At 44.2% G+C, this 18,316-nt stretch overlaps 1 protein-coding gene across 1 annotated transcript; it reads right to left on the bottom strand.

The window, feature by feature from the left end:
* Positions 1-2,344: 2,344 nt before the first annotated feature.
* LOC144239828 (caspase-14-like) lies at positions 2,345-18,316 on the bottom strand. Its single transcript, XM_077773993.1, has 6 exons — positions 18,266-18,316; positions 16,946-17,095; positions 13,788-14,013; positions 12,976-13,092; positions 5,933-6,042; positions 2,345-4,391 (listed from the first exon to the last, which is right to left on the bottom strand). Exons 2-6 carry the CDS (start codon positions 17,054-17,056, stop codon positions 4,290-4,292), a joined length of 666 nt encoding a protein of 221 aa, XP_077630119.1. The 5' UTR covers positions 17,057-17,095; positions 18,266-18,316; the 3' UTR covers positions 2,345-4,289.

Raw genomic sequence — 18,316 nt, 5'->3', positions numbered from 1 at the left:
CTGACGTCGGGGCCATGTTGAGCGCGGCGTGGCCGCCGAAGCCGGAGAAATAGCGCGGTCCGTCAGGACGCAGGTCAGGTGTTCAAAGTTCACGTACAGGAAATTCTCCTGAAAAACTTCAGAGGTAAAGGCTGTACCCGGATGGCAGGTTTTTTCCCTAGAGGAAAAGGGAGTGGAATCTGTCGATAGGTTAGTGACTAAAAATTCATCCCGTTCCTATAGTACTGTGCAGCCACTGAAGAACTGCGGGATGGGGGAGAGTATTTTGAAAAAAATTGAAGCCTGTGTCAACTAAACTAAAATTAAAAAAAATTGAAGCCCTGCACATTGAAAGATGGTAGAGAGATATCCAAGCTGTTAAATTGCGTATTAGGTTTCCGTCTTTGCTGCACTTGTGAATCACGAGGAGAGCTTTTAAACATAAGCCCAAGGAGATTTTTAAAATACGAGAAAAGTATAGATTACCGTATTTTTCCAGAGCGCATGCGCAGACGAGCGGCGGGCGGGGCAGAGAGGGCAGGCGCCGAGCAGCCCTGCTGGCAGCCGAGGCCCTGACCCCGCGCCCTAGCTCCCCGCGGGGACCTGGGCCGAGTCCAAGGTTCAACTGGCTAAGCTACCCAGGCACTTCCAAAATCTGATTTTTTAAATCGAAGCATTGTCATAAGACATATTTGTATGTACTGTGAAATGATCACCGCAATAAATCTGTTAGTCTGTCACCCTCCAGTTAAAGTGTTTTTCTTGTGATGAGAACGTTTACCGTCTCAGCAACGGTGAAGTGCGCAATACGGTATAAACTCTAGTCCCCATGTTGTATGTTACATTGCCAAGACTTTAAAAATCTCATTAAAAAAATTTTTTTAATGTTTATTTTTGAGACAGAAACTGAGTGGGGGGTGAGGGGGCAGAGAGAGGGAGAGGAACCCGAAGCAGCTCCAGGCCCGCAGCTGTCAGCACAGAGCCCCATGCGGGCTCCCGCCGTGAACCCCGAGGTAGCTGAGGAGCCACCCGGTGCCGCAAAAATCTCATTCTTAAAAGTGCCTCCGTGATCACTGTAATGTGCAGCCGGCATGAGAACCACTAATATACTAGAAGGGAACCTGGGTGACTTTTTTCCCTCTCATTTTTAGTGTTTTTGACATTTCCTGTGGAACACAGGTTCTTTTACACTGAAACGGAGCAAAACCCCATTGCCGCTGATAGAGAAGGAAAGAAGAAAACTGACGCGTGGCTTTAAGCCTCCTTAGAAACTGCTGAAAATATCTGGAGACATTTTGGCTCTCAAAGCAAAAATAGCTATTGGAAAATGGAACAGGCGGCTTTTAGGGGCAGTTTCTGTGCCTGCACTGCCTGACTTCTCTGGAGGGCCTTCCGCACACGTCCAAGCCACCTTAGCGGCGCCTACTGTATGCACCCTGGGGTCCCGGAAGGACTTCTTTGCTACAAGGACGCCAGGACACTGTAATTGTGTTTGGGTGTTTCTCCACAAAACAGTATTTTTCTTACAAAACAACTTTGCTCTTGAGAACGAGTGTGCATGGTGAAAGTCCTTGCTGAGGACATGAGTCAACACAAGTCCGGAGGTGAGGAAGGCNTCAGCACAGAGCCCGTCACGGGCTAAAACCCACGAGCCGTGAGATCATGACCGGAGCTGAAGTCGGATGCTTAACTGACTGAGCCCCCCCCAGGCGCCCCTCTCCCCATCCCCCTGTGCCTTTTAAATAAAAATCTCAGAGCCTTCGTTTGGCAAACTTTTGATCTTGGGGGTTCATATTTAAAAAGTTAAAACCTTGGCAAAATTGTGCTAGGGACTGTCATTTTGGGTGGATACACTTCACGTGGCACCGGATGGCTAGAGGAGTCCATGTTCTGATTTACAGACAGCTGGTCCCGGGCTTCAAGTTCATCTTGGGCACCTTCCCACCTCCCTCTCTAACCAGACTTCCTCCTTGCTTCTCCTTCACCTGTGTGTCTCGTACCCAGCCGTGCCGCAGTCCTGTCCAGAAGTCTCCCCTGCCGTGGCCTGAGCAATCAAAATACCCGTTCCTACCTTTGTCCCAACGCTCTTGCATCCCCGTAGTTAACCGGTACGGTCCTTTCTGTTTGTTGGAAGGATTCTGTCTTACAACTTTTCTCGCTCACTAGGCACTTTTTGCCTTGTATAACTTCATGCACTGGAACCCAGCACTGCCTGCCACATGCTACCTGGGCCTCTGGACGAGTCACTTAACCTCTCTCAGGAAACGAGCTATTGCCGCTGCCGTCCTCCAAAATGAATGAGCCCCTGGGCCTGGAGTCCTCGGACCGCACAGGGCGCAAATGAACAGGGAAGGCTCGCCTGATGTTCCTATTTTATGAACCAAGGTGACATTTTAATGCCCTATTAATTTTATGCAAAATTACATATCAAATACCAAAACTCAAAGTTTTTAAAAATCAAATCATACATACAGAGACTTGAAAAAAATCACATTAACTAAAAAAGGACACAGTTGTCCACTGAAATGGAGACGGGCCTGGAGATTCCTGGTTGCTTCAGTCGTCATGAGCCTCAATCTTCAGGGCATCTTTCCCAAACACCTGCATCCTCACACAGGCCCAACGGTCTTATGCAGCTGCCGGCTTGACCCTGCGGGATCAGGAACGGCCCCACCAGCAGCGTATTCATGAACAGCTTACGGAGAAGCCAAAGTTCACGAAGTCCAGGGACTGACTGAGTTCTCGGCCGAGCCAAACCTCCTTTTATGATACGGGAACCAGGGTTTAGCATAGTCCAAGGTCACACGGAAAGTTCAAACACAATCACAATGAAAGGTCATCTTCAGCCCAGAGTTTGTTCACTCGAAAAACACTGGTCTGCGTACAGTTTTCCTTCTGGGGGGATGGGACCCGAGTCGCACCCTTAAGAATGCGAGGGATCGAGGAGGCCTACAATGGGACGAAGGACGTTTCAGGCAGAAGGGAGAGAATGAAGTATGATGATAAAGCCAAGAGGATTCATTCAACATTCATTAATCCACAAGCCTGATCCTGAGAGACAGGGTTCTTGAGGGGAGGGCAGATCCCTCCGCGTGGCCAAGACCCAGGACAAACAGGCGGTACACAAGGAGTGTAGGTTAAGGCCTGGCAGAGAAGGACTTGGAATATTCTCCTACGGGAATCTGAGTATATTCGGCAGGCAGTGGGGGGGGGTCAGAGGATTATTAACAATGGGATGAGTTTTGTGAAGACATTTAAGGGAAATGTAGGTTGACTTCGGACTTACTGAGCTACAGAAGCCGCAGGACACCCAGGCAGGTGCGCATGACTAGAAGGTGGCCAGATGCACAGAGGTAATGAGGTGAGGTCTGACAAGTGGACAAAACAATGAAACGACAGAAGCTTAGTCATTCGGGAAGCATTCATCACAGCGCTTCTCTAGGCCTTAAGGCCCGGATGGAAGCTGGGCTACAGCAGGGAATGAGACGCACAGCCTCTGCCTCTGGGAGCTTATGACTGAATGAACAGGAGAGAGATCAATGGCCGCGACACAGTCCTGTAAGTACAGCAGTGCTGAGGGCTGCAGAAGGAAAGCACAGGGTCTGAGAGTGCTCAGGAAGGGCTGACCGAGCAGGAGGGCCTGGCAGAGAGCGCTCCTGTGCGAAGCCTGCACCAGACCCTGAGGGCCAGTAAGGACTGGAGCGGAACAGAGCATTCCAGGCAGAGAAGACAGCAGTTCTGAGGGACCGCGCAGCAAGGGAGAGGCTGGGGAATGGGTGGAAGGCGGAAACACGAGGCGTCAGAGGCACAAAGTACAAACGAAGACGCCTGGGTCAGACTCGAAAATGGCTTATGGGGTCAAGGAGCCGAGTTTGGTGGCAGACAACAACATGGGAGAAATCAGGTGAAACACGACCCGACGACGTAAAGACAGTTCTTGAAGACGTAGCCAAGAAAACGGGGGTGAACACCAGCACCAAAAGGGGAGAGGGTGGAGTGTAATCAGTAAGGGAAGCACATCCTAAAAGTGGTCCACAAATCAAGCTGGGTTTCCATGTTTTGCTTAACTGCTCAGGAAACATCATTTTCAAAAAACAGTGATCTTTTAAAACAAGTCGAATTATTTACAAGTGTCAAATAAACATGGTCCGATCTTGGAAAAATACCATCTATATGCAAAACAAGTTGGAGAAATCTGAGTGATGACAGAAATGACACCGAATGAGAACCATTACAACTACGCTACAAACGCCCTCCGCTCTTTACACTGTCGGTTATGAAGCCGCCCTTCGCTTTTCGTCCTCCCGATGTCAAAAGTACACCGATTTAGTTAAAGTCGATTCCATGACAAGCGATACTTTTATGGGTTCCTCGTGTAGATGAAATTCAGTGTGCACCACTTTGTTATTCACCTGGAAGAGTAAAAGCACAAGCTGTTCAAAGGCCCTGAGCGAAAGCCTTTTAGTCGGCCCTACAGTGTGGAATGGCAGAAGTCTGCATTTCGGAAAGAGGTGCGCAAATGACAGTGGGGAAGGACATCGCACCGCGTGCCTGGAATGCAGCTCTCCGGGGTCCACAGACCTGGGTTTGGGCTCATCTTGTCCCTGGGGATTCGTAGGCAAGGTATTAACCCTTTCTGGGCAATTGGTAACACGACGTAAAGTAAAAGGGTTGGGTTATGTTATGTCCAAAGCACATCGCAGCCCTATAATCAAGGTTGGTCGTGAGCATCTCAACCACCTGCCATGTCACGAGGCCATGAGGGTCTTTAACGCTAAGGCCCCGTCGTGCCCATTTCTGGATTTTTTTTCTTTGCCAGTGCCTCCTCGGCAGGCGCTTTAAAAATGAAGGGCGCTTTAAAAATACAGCTAGTCTTAGCTACTGTAGATTTCCACTTACCGTTGGTTAAATCTGTCTTTCTTATAACATATTCCTAAGAAGCTGACAAACTATTTTCTTAGAGAAATTGCACAATAGAAGATACTCAGGAATGTGGCTTGAATGAGTGTCAAAACTGTCTGTGGTCCCTCCCTTTCACAAACCCCCCACCAAAGCTCTAACCTCAAATGAAGTAAAAAGGAGGTTTAAGGGCTATGAAGCATCCTATGTAGAATATTAACGTTAAATCTTTGTGTCTTAAGGAAACAGAAATGGTTACCATACCTTGGGGAGGTGGGGAGGAGTTAGTATGTAATTGTGACTAGGGCATCAACTCTAGAAGCACTGTGATGAGCCTGGGGTGGCAGCTCGGCCACCGTCTGGCCCCCACCTGTCACAGGGGATGCGAATCCCAGCAGGCACCTGAGGGGCGTTGGAAGGAATAACTAGATTCGTACCTGGGAAGCACAGAGAACAGTAAGTGGCGTGGAGCGAGCCACGCAGTCGACGTCAGCACCGCTGCTACTTCTATGATCTTTTCTAATTGGCTCTCTGTGGGCATAAAACTCTCCGACTGAGAAGAAAATTACTCCTCAGCCCTGATATGATAAGCTACAATACCTGGGCCATTCTCCAAACTGGGGCTCGTGTAGAAATCGACTCCTGTTATTGGGCACGCGTTCAATCAGTGAATCTCTACCACGGGCGACAAGCTGGGGAGACGGATGTGAGCTAGAGTCTGTCCTTACAGAAGTCCGAAGGCTTTGCCTTCTCTAGGGGAGCTGAGTCAGGCCAAGCTGACTGCCCTGGGGGGCTGCAGAGCACACAGGGTCTTTAAAGGTCAGCTAATATCCAATACACTCCTATTAGCAATGCACGGAAGGTATCACTCTGTTTCCCTCAGCAGCTGGCCCAAGCACGTTTTCTGAATGCCAGTCATTGTAACTCATGATCAGCCCGTCACTTCCAAGCAGCTTTTCAGTATCTGTCGTATTTTCATGGCTAAAGTCAATCTCATGAAAACGGTCCAAGCAAGTGCATGAATGGAGCATGTGCTCACTTAGAATTTACTTACTTTGGTGAAAAAGTCAGCGATGTGGCACTTATTTCCGTGCTGTTTAAAGACCTCAGCCATTGCTTCAATCATCACCGAGCCGGTGCGAGGGTGCCGTAAGGCGACATGATCTACAAAGTGAAAATATTTCGTCTGTTTTCCTCCTCCCTTTGCACTGAAGTTTTTCTTTTACCCATAATTAAACCTAGAAAATGGCTTTGAACTGAGAATACAGAAGCATTCTTGTATTAATAGGAGTGCCTGGGGCCATAAGAGACACAGACACAAAAAGAAGAAGCACTGAGCCTCCCAGGGGACTCCTGTGACCAAAAGCATGTAACTCCTCAAGAGGGCAATTCTCTAATATGAATTTTTAAACTAAAACTTTTCAAATATACACAAAAGAAGGCAAAGTTTAACAAACTCCCATAGGATCATCCCCCAGATTCAACAGTTTTCATTTTGCCATATGTCCTTCATTTATCCCTTCTTTCTCTATTTTTTAATGTTTATTTATATTTGAAGAGGGCAAAGAGAGAGAGAGAGGGAGAGAGAATCTTAAGCAAGCTCGCACTGTCTGCACAGAGCCCAATGCGGGGCTCAAACCCATGAACCATGAGTTCGTGACCTGAGCCGAAATCAAGAGTCAGATGACTAGCCAACTGAGCCTCCCAGGTACCCCCTCTATTTTTTTTTTTTATTTCTGACTTTTGCTACAGGATATTACACTAAGTATCCACCAAATACAACCATATAGAATTTATTCTGGGGTCCTCAAAAAAATTTAGTGGAGTTATTTTTATTAGCAGATTAAAAAACATGAGACATGTCTGTTTTTAGTGTGGAAATTTGATGGGAATATCAAAATCGTACCCTCTGATAATAAATCTAGGTTGGAACAGAAAAAAGCCCATGTATACATCTTTGCAATCTCAATGTAGGCAAAGGTTTCTTAGAACACAAAAGGCATAAACTGCAAAAGCAAAAGCTGCTAAACTGAACTTCATCAAAATTAAAACCTTTTGGTTTTTGAAACATGTTATTAAGAAAATGAAAAGCAAGCCACAGGTTGGGAGAAATATTGCAATACATACCAGGTAAAGAACTTGTATCCAGAATATATAAATAATTCTTACAACTTCCTAAGAAAACCAACAACTCGATAAAAAATTGGGCAACAGACATGAACAGACATTTAGCAGAAGATATATGAATGGGCAACATGTACAGGAAAAGATAATCACTAGGTGTCCAAGAATTGCAAATTAAAACAACAAGGCGATACTATTCTACACCCATCAGACTGTCTAAAATTTAAAAACAGATCAAATCAACTGATAATGAGGATATGGAGCAACTGGAACTCTCACACACTGCTGGTGGGAATGTAAATGATACAACCACTTTGAAAAAGAATTTTCAACTTGGCACTTTCTTTAGAAGTCAAACATAGCTACTATGTGAACCAAACATTCCACTTCTTCGCATTTACCCAAGGAAAACAAAAACGTATGCCCAAAGACTTATTCACGTGTGGTCACAGCAGCTTTATTTGTAATAACCAAAACCTAGAAACAACTTAAATTGTTCAATAACAAGTGAATGGCTGAGCACCTTGTGTTAACATTGTGTTATGTTCACACAACTACTCAGAAATCAAAAGGAATGAACTACTGACATACAAAACAACATGGATAAGTCATAAAATCATTATGCTGAGTGGAAGAAGACAGGAAGAAAGGGAGGGAGGGAAGGAGGGGAGGAGAGAGGAAACTTACATGCTATAAAATTCCAGTTATATACAATTCCAGAAGATATACTCTAATCTGTGGTAACAGAAAACACAACTAGTGACCCAGGGATGGGGAGCGAGGCAGGCATAGATTATAACATGAGGAAACTTTTTGAGGTGACAGAAATATTTGCTTGATCATGGTGATGGTGTCATGAATGTATACTTCTTTCTGTTCAAATGATATACATGGGATATTACAGCTCTTACTTCAACTATAGCTCCATAAAGTTGTAAACAAATCCACAGAACACATCCGTTTAGTGTGGGAACTATACAGGAATTTCGGTATTGCCCCTCTTAGAGCAAATTTGAGTTACATCACAATGTTTGACAATCCATCCATCCAGTGTTCTTCAAACTGCAGGCTGGGGCCCAATTGTCAGCCAAGAAATCAATTTAGCAGACTGAAACTGCATTTTTTAGGGGCGCCTAAACATTCGACAGTGTGAATATTCGACAGTGTGAATATTCGACAGTGTGAATCTGTTACAGGTAGACATTCTATAGCGTGAACATCCTACAGTGTGAACATTTGATAGTGTGAATATACCACGGTGTGGACATTCTACAGTGTGGGCATTCTACAGTGTGGGCATTCTACAGTGTGAACCTTTTACACTGTGAACCTACTACAGTGTGAACATTCTACAGTGTGAACATTCAATAGTGTGAACCTACTACAGTAGACATTCTATAGTGTGAACCCACTACAGTATGGACATTTGATAGTGTGGACAATCTACAGTAGACATTCTACAGTGTGAACATATTATAGTTTGGATATCCTGCAGTGTGAACATTCAGTAGTGTGGACATACAAAGGTGTGGACATCCTATAGGGGGACATCCTACAGTCTGAACAACCTACAGGGTGAACATTCTGCAGTATGAACATATCACTCCCAGTGGCTTTCAGATTTCCTGTCACCCATTCTCCCCACTAAGCAATTTCAAAGGAGCGCCCAGATTTGAGTGCTTGACACACCCATTCACCCACTTTCCTGGTGTTAGCACTGAGAAGTGGAGTATCCCAGGAAACCTGTCCCTCTCGGGCAAAGTGGGACAGTCAGTCATCCCGTCCCATGTATATACACGTGCAGAAGATCCCAAACTGTCTAGGTGCGTGGTGCCCTCAGTGTCCCAGGAATTGTCACACAGCACTCCTAGGCCAAGAGAAGTACCTAAGAGCTCCATTCACTAAAGTAGTTAGTTCCAAGCTCAGGATTAATATCTTAATAGCTGGGCCACCTGCGTGGCTCAGTCAGTTAAGTCCCTGACTTTGGAGTTAGGCTTGGGTCATGATCTCACAGTTTGNCCCCTGCTCACACTGTCTCTCTCTCCTGGAAATAAATAAAACATTAAAAAAAAAAAAAAAAGCTACATGTTAAAATGTGAGGGATACAGTGAAAGCAGTACTCAGAGGGGATTATTTGAAGATGCTTATATACCAGGGAGCTCCTGGGTGACTCAGTCGGTTAAGCGTTTGACTTCCACTCAGGTCATGATCTTACCATTTGTGAGTTTGAGCCCCATATCAGGCTCTGTGCTGACAGCTCAGAGCCTGGAATCTGTTTTGGATCTGTGTCTCTCTCTCTCTCTCTCTGCACCTCCTCTGCTCTTGCTCTGTCTCTCAAAAATTAATAAAAGTTAAAAAAAAAATTTTTAATGCTTATATATTTTTTAACTTTATTTTTTAATAGTTTATTGTCAAATTGGTTTCCATATGACACCCAGTGCTCATCCCCACAAGTGCCCATCCCCACAAGTGCCCTCCTCCTTGCCCATCCCCCCCCTTCCCCTCCCCATCAGCCCTCAGTTTGTTCTCGGCATTCAAAAGTCTCTCATGGTTTGCCTCCCTCCTTCTCCCCCCTATTTCCCCCTTTATTCTCCCCCACGGTCCTCCGTTAAGTTCCTCCTAATCCTCCTATACGTGCAAACATATGGTATCTGTCCTTCTCTGCCTGACTTATTTCATTCAGCATAACACCCTCAAGTTCCTGGAGAAGTCTAAATGCTTATATTTTTGAAAATATAGAAAATAATAAGCCAAGTATCTAACTGAAATAGTTGGGAAAAGAAAAGCAGAATAAGTACCCCCCCAACAAATGATGAAAAATGGAAATAAGAGTCAAAATTAATGAAATAAAAAACCTATACTCGAGAGAATGAACAAAACTAAAACTATTTTTGGTGGGGGTTTTTTTTTTTTTGAGAGAGAGGGGGGCGTAAGTGAGCAACGGCAAAGAGAGAGAGTGAGCGAGAAAATCCCACAAGGGGCAGAGAGAGGGAAGGAGTGAGAATCCCACTCAGGCTCTGAGCTGTCGGCACAGAGTCTGACACGGGGCTCGAACTCACAGATGGTGAGATCATGACCCGAACTGAAGTCAGATGCTTAACCAGATGCTAAGCCAGGTGCCCCTAAAAATAGGTTCTTTTTTTTTTTTTTAAATGTTTTCTTCATTTCTGAGAGAGAGAGAGACAGCATGAGCAGGGGAGGGTCAGAGAGAGAGGGAGACACAGAATCCGAAGACAGGCTCCAGGCTCTGAGCTGTCAGCACAGAGCCCAATGCGGGGCTCAAACCTGTGAATTGCGAGATCATGACCAGAGCCAAAGCCAGATGCTTAACTGACTGAACCACCCAGATGCCCCTAAAAATAGGTTCTTTATGAAACCACTGGTAAGAATGATCAAGAAAAAAAAGAAGGAAAACACAAATATTATAGATAAAAGGAGCATTACTACAGATTTACTGGACATTTCACATGCTTAGAGATGCAACGAACCCTATGCCAAGAAATAATTTTTTCGTTTTCTCCCACGGAGATGCCAGGTTTCCCAGCAGTATTTACTGGACGGCCCATTCTTTCAACACTAACTGGCGATGGCTCGTCACGTGCCTAGTTGGCCCACATAGCTGGTTCTGCCTCTACATTCTCTATTCTATCCTTTTTTTTATTATTGTTTTTAATTTTTATTACTGTTATATTATACTAAGTATTCTTTTTTTACTGTTTGTTTATTTTTGAGAGAGACAGAGAGAGAGTGAGTGGGAGAGGGGCAGAGAGAGACACACACACAGAATCCAAAGCAGGCTCTAGGTTCTGAGCTGTCAGCACAGAGCCCAACGTGGGGCCTGAACTCACAAACCGTGAGATCGTGACCTGAGCCGAAGTTGGACCCTTAACTGACTGAGCCACCCAGGGACTCCTTCATGTTGACTTGAAAAGAGTATTAAAGTAGAGTATTAAAGTATAAAGTACACACATATATATATATATATTTGGAGTAGTTTCCATATTCCATATATGGAATCTATATTCCATATATATATGGAATCCAAGATAAAATGTGAGTGAAGAATTGCCAGCAAAGGAAACTAAGGGCAACCACTTAAAATGAAACCATACTTAGTGGTAAGATGTGAAAACCTTCCCCACTAGAGTTAGACGTAAGATTTCAGTCCTGGCTGTTTATCAGAGAGATGAAAGCATGTGGCGTCACAGAGATGGGCACACAAAAGTTCAGAGCAGCTTTATTTGAAACAGTCAAAGACTGGAAACAACCCAACAGGTGACTGAACGAATAAATAGACTGTGGTGGCCACATGTGGCCTGCTACTCAGCAATAAAAGGAAATGAGCTCTTGATATAAACTGACTACAAAATTATTATGGGACAGTTCAGGGTCAAGGCGAGAAACCCAATGTTCCAGTTTTATTGAATGAATGAGTTTTATGACTGTGTGCCGCACTACACACACACACACACACACACACACACACACACACACACATATTTAAGGGCTGGAGATTCAGTATTGAACCAAAGAACTAAAACTCTCTGCCTCCACAGAGCTGATGTGCTAGTGGGGAAGAGAGACAATAAACAGAGAGAAACTATATATTGTGCTACTTTACGATCCCATTTACATAAAGTTCAAAGACTGGCAAAACTAATCTGTGGTGCTAGAAGGCAGGATCCTGCCTGCCCTCAGGAGTGCAGAGTGTTTGGGTGGTTATGCCCAGAGGGGGCCGGAAGGGGACTTCCTACCCGGAATGCCGGCATCATCTTCCTTCTTGATGAGGGTGCCCGTTACAGGGTGCGTTCACTTTATGAAAGTTTATTGTGCTGACAGCTCAGGGCCTGGAGCTGCTTCGGATTCGGTGTCTCCCTCTCTCCCTGCCCCTGCCCCACTCGGTCTCTCTCTCTCAAAAATAATAAATAAACATTAAAAAAAAAACCAATAAAGATAAAAACAACTAAAGGGGAGCATCTGGCTAGCTCAGCGGGTAGAGTGCATGACTCCTGATCTTGGGGTTGTGAGTTCAAGCCCCATGTTGGGTGTAGACATTACTTAAAAATTAAAAATATCCTGGGGCGCCTGGGTGGCTCAGTCAGTTAAACACCCAACTCTCAGTTTCGGCTCAGGTCATGATCTCATGGTTCCTGAATCGATCCCCATCTCAGGCTCTGCACTGAGAGTGTGGAGCCGGGTCTCCCTCCCTCCCCAGCTTGCATGTGCTCACTCGCTCTCCCAATAAATAAATAAACATTTTTTTAAATAATAAAAATAAATCTTAAAATAAATAAACAACTAAAAAAAATCTTCCTGGACCCCTGAAATCTTTCTCTCCTACATTTTTGTTTCCCCTCACAAGTGATTCAAGTCCACCCTCTCATACACAAGATTCTTTTGGGCTTGAACTTATTATTAATAATAGTATTAGTAACGATGATAAAAATATTATTAGCACAATATATTAGTAGTAATCGTATTGAATTTCCTTTTTTTGTATTTACTATGCCATTCATTATGATGGGCACATGCTTTAAAGAATTCAACTTCTGTAATGTCCCAGTGACATAAGTGAATTCTATCATTCCCGTTTCCCATGAAGAAAGGAACATAGCTAGCGATGAAGAAATACTGAAGGTCTCAAATACAGCAAGTGGCAGAACTGGCTTTTGGGCCAGAATCTTTTTCATACGAGAGCCCATGACCTCATTCACCACGTGACGCTCTGTTCAGAGACGTGTGCGCTCCTGGAAGAACGATCTGCTTCTTCTGTTTAGAGAGGCCAACCCCCCGTCTCTAAGAGTGGGAACACGCGTGCAGGGAGAGGGAGGGGTTAGCAAACACCTCTCCTGATAGACGCCAATTTGTAAGGCACAAAGAATTAAGAAAGGAGAGATTCTGAGAATCGTTACGAGTAACTTCAACCTTCTGGAAGCAAGTGTGCGTCACTGTCGCCTACCCTCCCTGTCTCACCTGCCTGGGTCGGGTAGATGATGAAGTAATCGCTGAAGGTGGGCAGCCTCCTCTTCTCCGAAACGTCGTCAGACTCCATGGGTTCATCGTCTGTCTCCACACCATTATCTCTTTTGTCTGTTTTTTGAAGAACAGAAATATAAACTACAGTAAAGCACCCCTTATACCAGGAGCCCTTAATCAAATCCCAACAAGCTTGATTCTCCACAAGAGGGAGAAATGGCCGCAGAAGCTACACAAGTCGGATGTGGGCCCCACAGGTCGCCTGGTGTCACACGGACGGTGGGATGGCCCTCGGAAAGGGCACACACCTCTCTCAGATCCGAGGCTCTCTGGCCCACCTCACGCCGTGGGGGACTGGGACCATTCCTCAGCCAGGGTTAACGATTCCACCCAGGTAAGTTTCCCTTCTATCCCTGCCTCCCGGCCCAAAGTCTCCAGGACATAACGTCACAGCAGCGGAGGGGCCTCTGACTGTAAACACACGAATCAATATTTTTAACTTCTTTTTAAAAAAATTTTTTTAACATTTATTCATTTTTGAGAGTGAGAAAGACAGAGTGTGAGCAGGGGAGGGGCAGAGTGGGAGGGAGACACAGAATCTGAAGCAGGCTCCAGGCTCTGAGCTGTTAGCACAGAGCCTGACGTGGGGCTCGAACCCATAAACCATGAGATCATGACCTGAGCCAAAGTAGACACTTAACCGACTGAGCCACCCAGGCGCCCCGAAATTTTGAACTTCTTTTTCTTTTCTCAGTCATCCATATGATGATTTCCTAGAAACATGACTACACCAAGAAGTCTCCACTCACCTCCTCTGCAGGCCTGGATGATAAAGATCTTTGGTTTCTCTTGAAGTGCTGGACAATTTTTATTATTAAACATTTCAAAGATGTCCTCCAGGCTAACTTTTTCACCATCTTTCATCTTAATAAAGCCTTTCTCCCCATGGGACATAAGAGTAACAAGGCAACAGCCAACGTCATCCTTAATCTCATTGAGTCCATCACGAAATGATGATATTTTCCCAAGTAACTCCTGTAAAATAGGATAACATATTCAAAATAACTGGAGGGAAGTAAAATCAGAAAGGCTAGAGACGGTCCCCTTCGCAGGCAATCTGAGGACATGAGAAATGTGAAAAGAACTACATCTCGGGCAGGGTTAGTGTGAGGTAAGTATCAGCTCATGAACTTGTCACTTCCCTTTCACTTGCCCTCAGAATTCACAGAATTTCTTCTCGTTCTTGTTTAACAGAATTAGGGCATTTCTGATTCTCTACCGCAAAAAACAACAGAATGATAGCTCCCCAAAGGGTTAGTGTATGCAAATTTTATATTATTAACTTATTTCAATATACAAATGTTATTATTTTCTAAAAGTAATGTCCTCACGAAGCTAGAAATGGAAGGGAATGGAGGCAGCTGCAAGAGCGTATGGAGCAGCGCGTCAGGGTCAAGCCCCCTAGAGAGAAAAGCAAGGCGGGAATGGCGGCCATCCTGTTCCCACACGCCTTGCAGCCGAGATTGTAGCCCTTTCAATAAAGCATGTAAAAGTTGAAGTCTAAACATAGGAAACAAAGAGCCAAAACTCATTTGTACAGGTATCATGACTATCTAGAAATACAAAATAATCAACCAAGTAACTACTGGAACCAGAGGCCAGGGAGCTGACTGGACACAAGATTAACTCACAAAGATCTAACGTGCCCCCCCTCCCCCCATTACCTGGCAACAATCTTTTAAACCCCATCATGGAAAAGGGAGTCCCATTCATGGTCACACCCAAACTAAGACAATACCTAGGAATAAACCTAAATAGCACACATTACCTAAATGAAGAAAAGGATAAAACTGTAGGGAAGAGGCGACAATGAATCTCAATTCAATGTCCTGGCAATCACAATCCCAAAGGCTCTCAGTGGAAATTAACCAGATTATTCTCAGGGTCACAGAGGACAGACAGGCTCAAGAACAGTCAAGCATATTCATAAGCAAAAACAAAAAAAAAAAAAACAAAAGAGAGAGATCAGAGAGAGAGAGAGGAGAGATAGATCCTATTAAACATCAAAATGTCTTTAAAAATCATGGTGAATGAAATAGGGATATACCGGCTTAAGTATAAACAAATATATGAATGGACTATTTCAGATTCTAGAAACCAAATGAATTATATATGGGAATTTATTTCACGATAAAGGCAGAGTGTTAGACATGTGGGGGAAGGACACATTATTCACTAAATGTTGAGCCAATGAACTATCCATCTGGACACAAGGTGAGGCTTCCTACCTCAGACTGGTCCAAAACAGATAAGATTCCAGAGTAGAAAGGAAAACCTTAAACTATACAAATATTAGAGAAAAATAATTTAAACATTCTTTAAGTTGGGAAGGCATGAGGTTTAACCAAGACACAAAAAAACAAGAAACTGACATGAAAGACTGAGAAGTTTACTCACAAAAAAATTAAAAGACTTCCATACAATTTAGGACAACAGAAATCAAAAGTAACAGGGTAAGAGAAAAATATGTGCACTACAGTTTGTAAATGAATCATATCCAGGAAAATAACCAAGGGAACAAGAAAAAGACCACCCAGTAGGAGAAAGGGCAAAGGAGATAGAATGGATAATTTACAGAAGGAAAAAAATGGCCAAAGGATTAACCTTAGTTTAAGCAAACTAAGAATAACGAAACTCAGAACACTAAAATACTTTTACCAGTAACACTGCTAAATATTTATAAACATTGCCAGGAGGAAGGAAAAGAGGCCACTTAACACCCTGAGGAGCATAAACGAAAAGAACATTGGCAGTTTCTGCCATTTGAATAAAAAGAACAGGACTAAAAACCATGCAGTATGTAAAAGATTCTGGTACGATCCTTGGGGAAAATAAAGGGGTCTATTTTTACCTTTGAAATAGTAATAAAAATGAAGCTTGCTGGGCACTTGCTATAAGCCAGATACTATTCTGTGAATATTGACACAGAGTAGCTCATCCATTGTCACTACAGCCCTCCAAGATAAGTTACTATCACCACCCCCATTTCAGAGAGAAGTAGTCAATTAATTTCAGGCAGAGTTGCTAAAACTATAGCGCTAACAGACATTTGGACCCAGAAAATTCTTTGCAGTGGGGGCTGTCCTGGACATTGTAGCACCCGCTAGATGCCTGTAGCACTCTCCAGTTGTGACAACCAGAGATGGCTCCAGCTATGGTCAAATGAGGGGGACAAATACCCTCAGGTGAGAACCAGATTTAGCAAGGGACAGGATTCCACCCGAGGCAGTCTGCGTAGCATTCACAACCCCATGCTCTGCTGTTCCCTGACATTCATTAGCGGTGACTCCTGGCATCTAAGAAGGGCTTTGCGATGTTACTACTGTCCCTAAATGAGGGCAGGTCTAAGTCATGACTCAGCTAGAGTCAAAGAGGTCAAATGGAGTTCCCACCATCCCCTTTCTCCCCCTTTTTCAGTATAATCTAGTTAAGTCACAATGCAATTCTGCCCAGCACTGTCGGCTCCCTCTCCACACCTCTCCCAGGGTCCCCAGGGAGTCCCACAGGACTCAGGCTGCTGGAATCCCTCTGGCCTGCCTCCTGGTGATCTCCCAAGCGGGTTTCCTTGGTCTTTTCTGCTTCCAAAAGCTCTGGAACTTGCCTTCTCCAGACTCCTGCCTTGTCCTCGGGCCTCCTTGCCCGTCTTGCCACAGACACCTTCTGGAGTCCCCTTCCCTCTTCAACTGCATAGTCAAGCCTGGGGCCCAAGAGGTCCCCACTCGACTGGAAGGGGAGGTAGGGTAGCGCACACTTAAAATTACAAAAGTATCCAAAATTTTATCAGGAAACACATATCATTGCTCAGCAGGTCCTGATTCTTACCAGGTGTTAAAACGCAATTTTTTAGAAAAGAAAGGAAAATTGTAAGATCCAAGTTACGATTTTTCATTTTTGTTTTTGACTTTACCATCTTGTTTGGATCGATGCACGACGTATGCTCAAACTGGCACTGGCCAAGCCATTTGGTCATTAGCATGATGTCCCGGTGAGCCCCCGGTCTATTCTTCTCCACACACATGAGGAAAGCCTTCCGCTTGCCACTCAGGTCATAACAGTCCTATTTTCCAGGGAAGCCAACAATATTTAAACCAAACCAAACTCAGAAATCCAAATATGTCATACATACAAAATAAAGAGTTTCTTTGGGGGAATCAATGGTAAGGTTTCCCAGTTTGTTATCAGGGACTCAACACTGATTGTCTCTTATCAGTTATGGAATGGCGGGGGGATGGACGGGGTGGGGAGGCATGACTTGATTTACAATTCTTTCAGATATCGTCCTCAGACTAGGGCTAAGAGGCCAGTCTCAGTTTTAAATTCCTATGTATAGCTAGAACTACCAATTTAAAGAAACATGGCGGACAGAGAAAAATGGTAAATGACAACACAACGCTACAGTCATCAAAGTCCAGAATGTGGGACATTGTACAGACAACTTGGTTTCTTCAATAAGTAAATAATTTAAAAAGGGCTTAAAGAAAGGAGAAGGATCCTAAGAGTCTTAAGGAAGAAAGCAGTCAACTCTAATTGTGTAGACCCCGTATGAATCAGCATCCCGATTCAAACCACCCACCTGCCAAAGACATAGGAACGAGTCAAGCATATCTGATTACTAACTGCATCTTTGCAAACCTTAAGGAAGTTGTTTTTAGGTAGAATAATAGTACTGTGGTTATGTTTTGAAAAACCTCTTTCTCACGCTGAAGATTTAGAGATTCATGCTAAAGTATCTGCAGATGAAAGTGGTATATCTGGATTTGCTTTAAAGTAACTGGAGTGGGGAGCAGACAAAACAAGATTGGCTCTATGTTACTAATTTGCTGAAGCAGGGTCATTTTTTCATTTTTTCTGTCCCACTTTAGTATTTAAAATTTCCATAATAAAACTTAAAAAGCCCAAACGCTGTAACCGGCAATTTACGCAGTCGTCCGTCCAAGGTCATATGGCCAGTCACTGAACTTCCATTGAAGCTCTGGTGCCTCACTTTTTCTTGATTTGCATAACAGAAATAACAGCAGAGCCGGCCTTGTTTGGTTAATGCATGCACAGTGGTTTTAAAGGGCTACGGTTTATCCTTCACTACCGTAACAAAAAGCAGCGAGATAACCATACAGATAGACTCCTTTAACCAACAAGAACAGCACAGAAAAATGTTAAAGTAGCAGCTAAAGCGGCTGGAACGCTCCTAGCCAGTGTGCAGTGGTGGAGTGAGAGCAAAAATATTTACCAGTTCGCCATCCACACAGTCATAGCTTCTCTTTAGAATCTTTCTTGGGAC

The sequence above is a fragment of the Crocuta crocuta genome, unplaced genomic scaffold, assembly GCF_008692635.1.
Source record: "Crocuta crocuta isolate KB4526 unplaced genomic scaffold, BGI_CrCroc_1.0 scaffold541, whole genome shotgun sequence".
In the NCBI taxonomy this organism is placed as follows: Eukaryota; Metazoa; Chordata; class Mammalia; order Carnivora; family Hyaenidae; genus Crocuta; species Crocuta crocuta.
This window is presented reverse-complemented; position numbering and strand designations above follow the sequence as displayed.

Bases quoted from the DNA above. Each gene is read 5' to 3' on its own strand.
- LOC144239828 (XM_077773993.1), bottom strand. From the start codon at position 17,056: ATGTGTGTGGAGAAGAATAGACCGGGGGCTCACCGGGACATCATGCTA. The intron at 13,093-13,787 runs GTGAGTGGAGAC...TTCAAAAAACAG, and splicing joins CATCCAGGCCTGCAGAGGAG to ACAAAAGAGATAATGGTGTG. The intron at 4,392-5,932 runs GTAAGTAAATTC...TTACTCTTCCAG, and splicing joins TCGCTGACTTTTTCACCAAA to GTGAATAACAAAGTGGTGCA.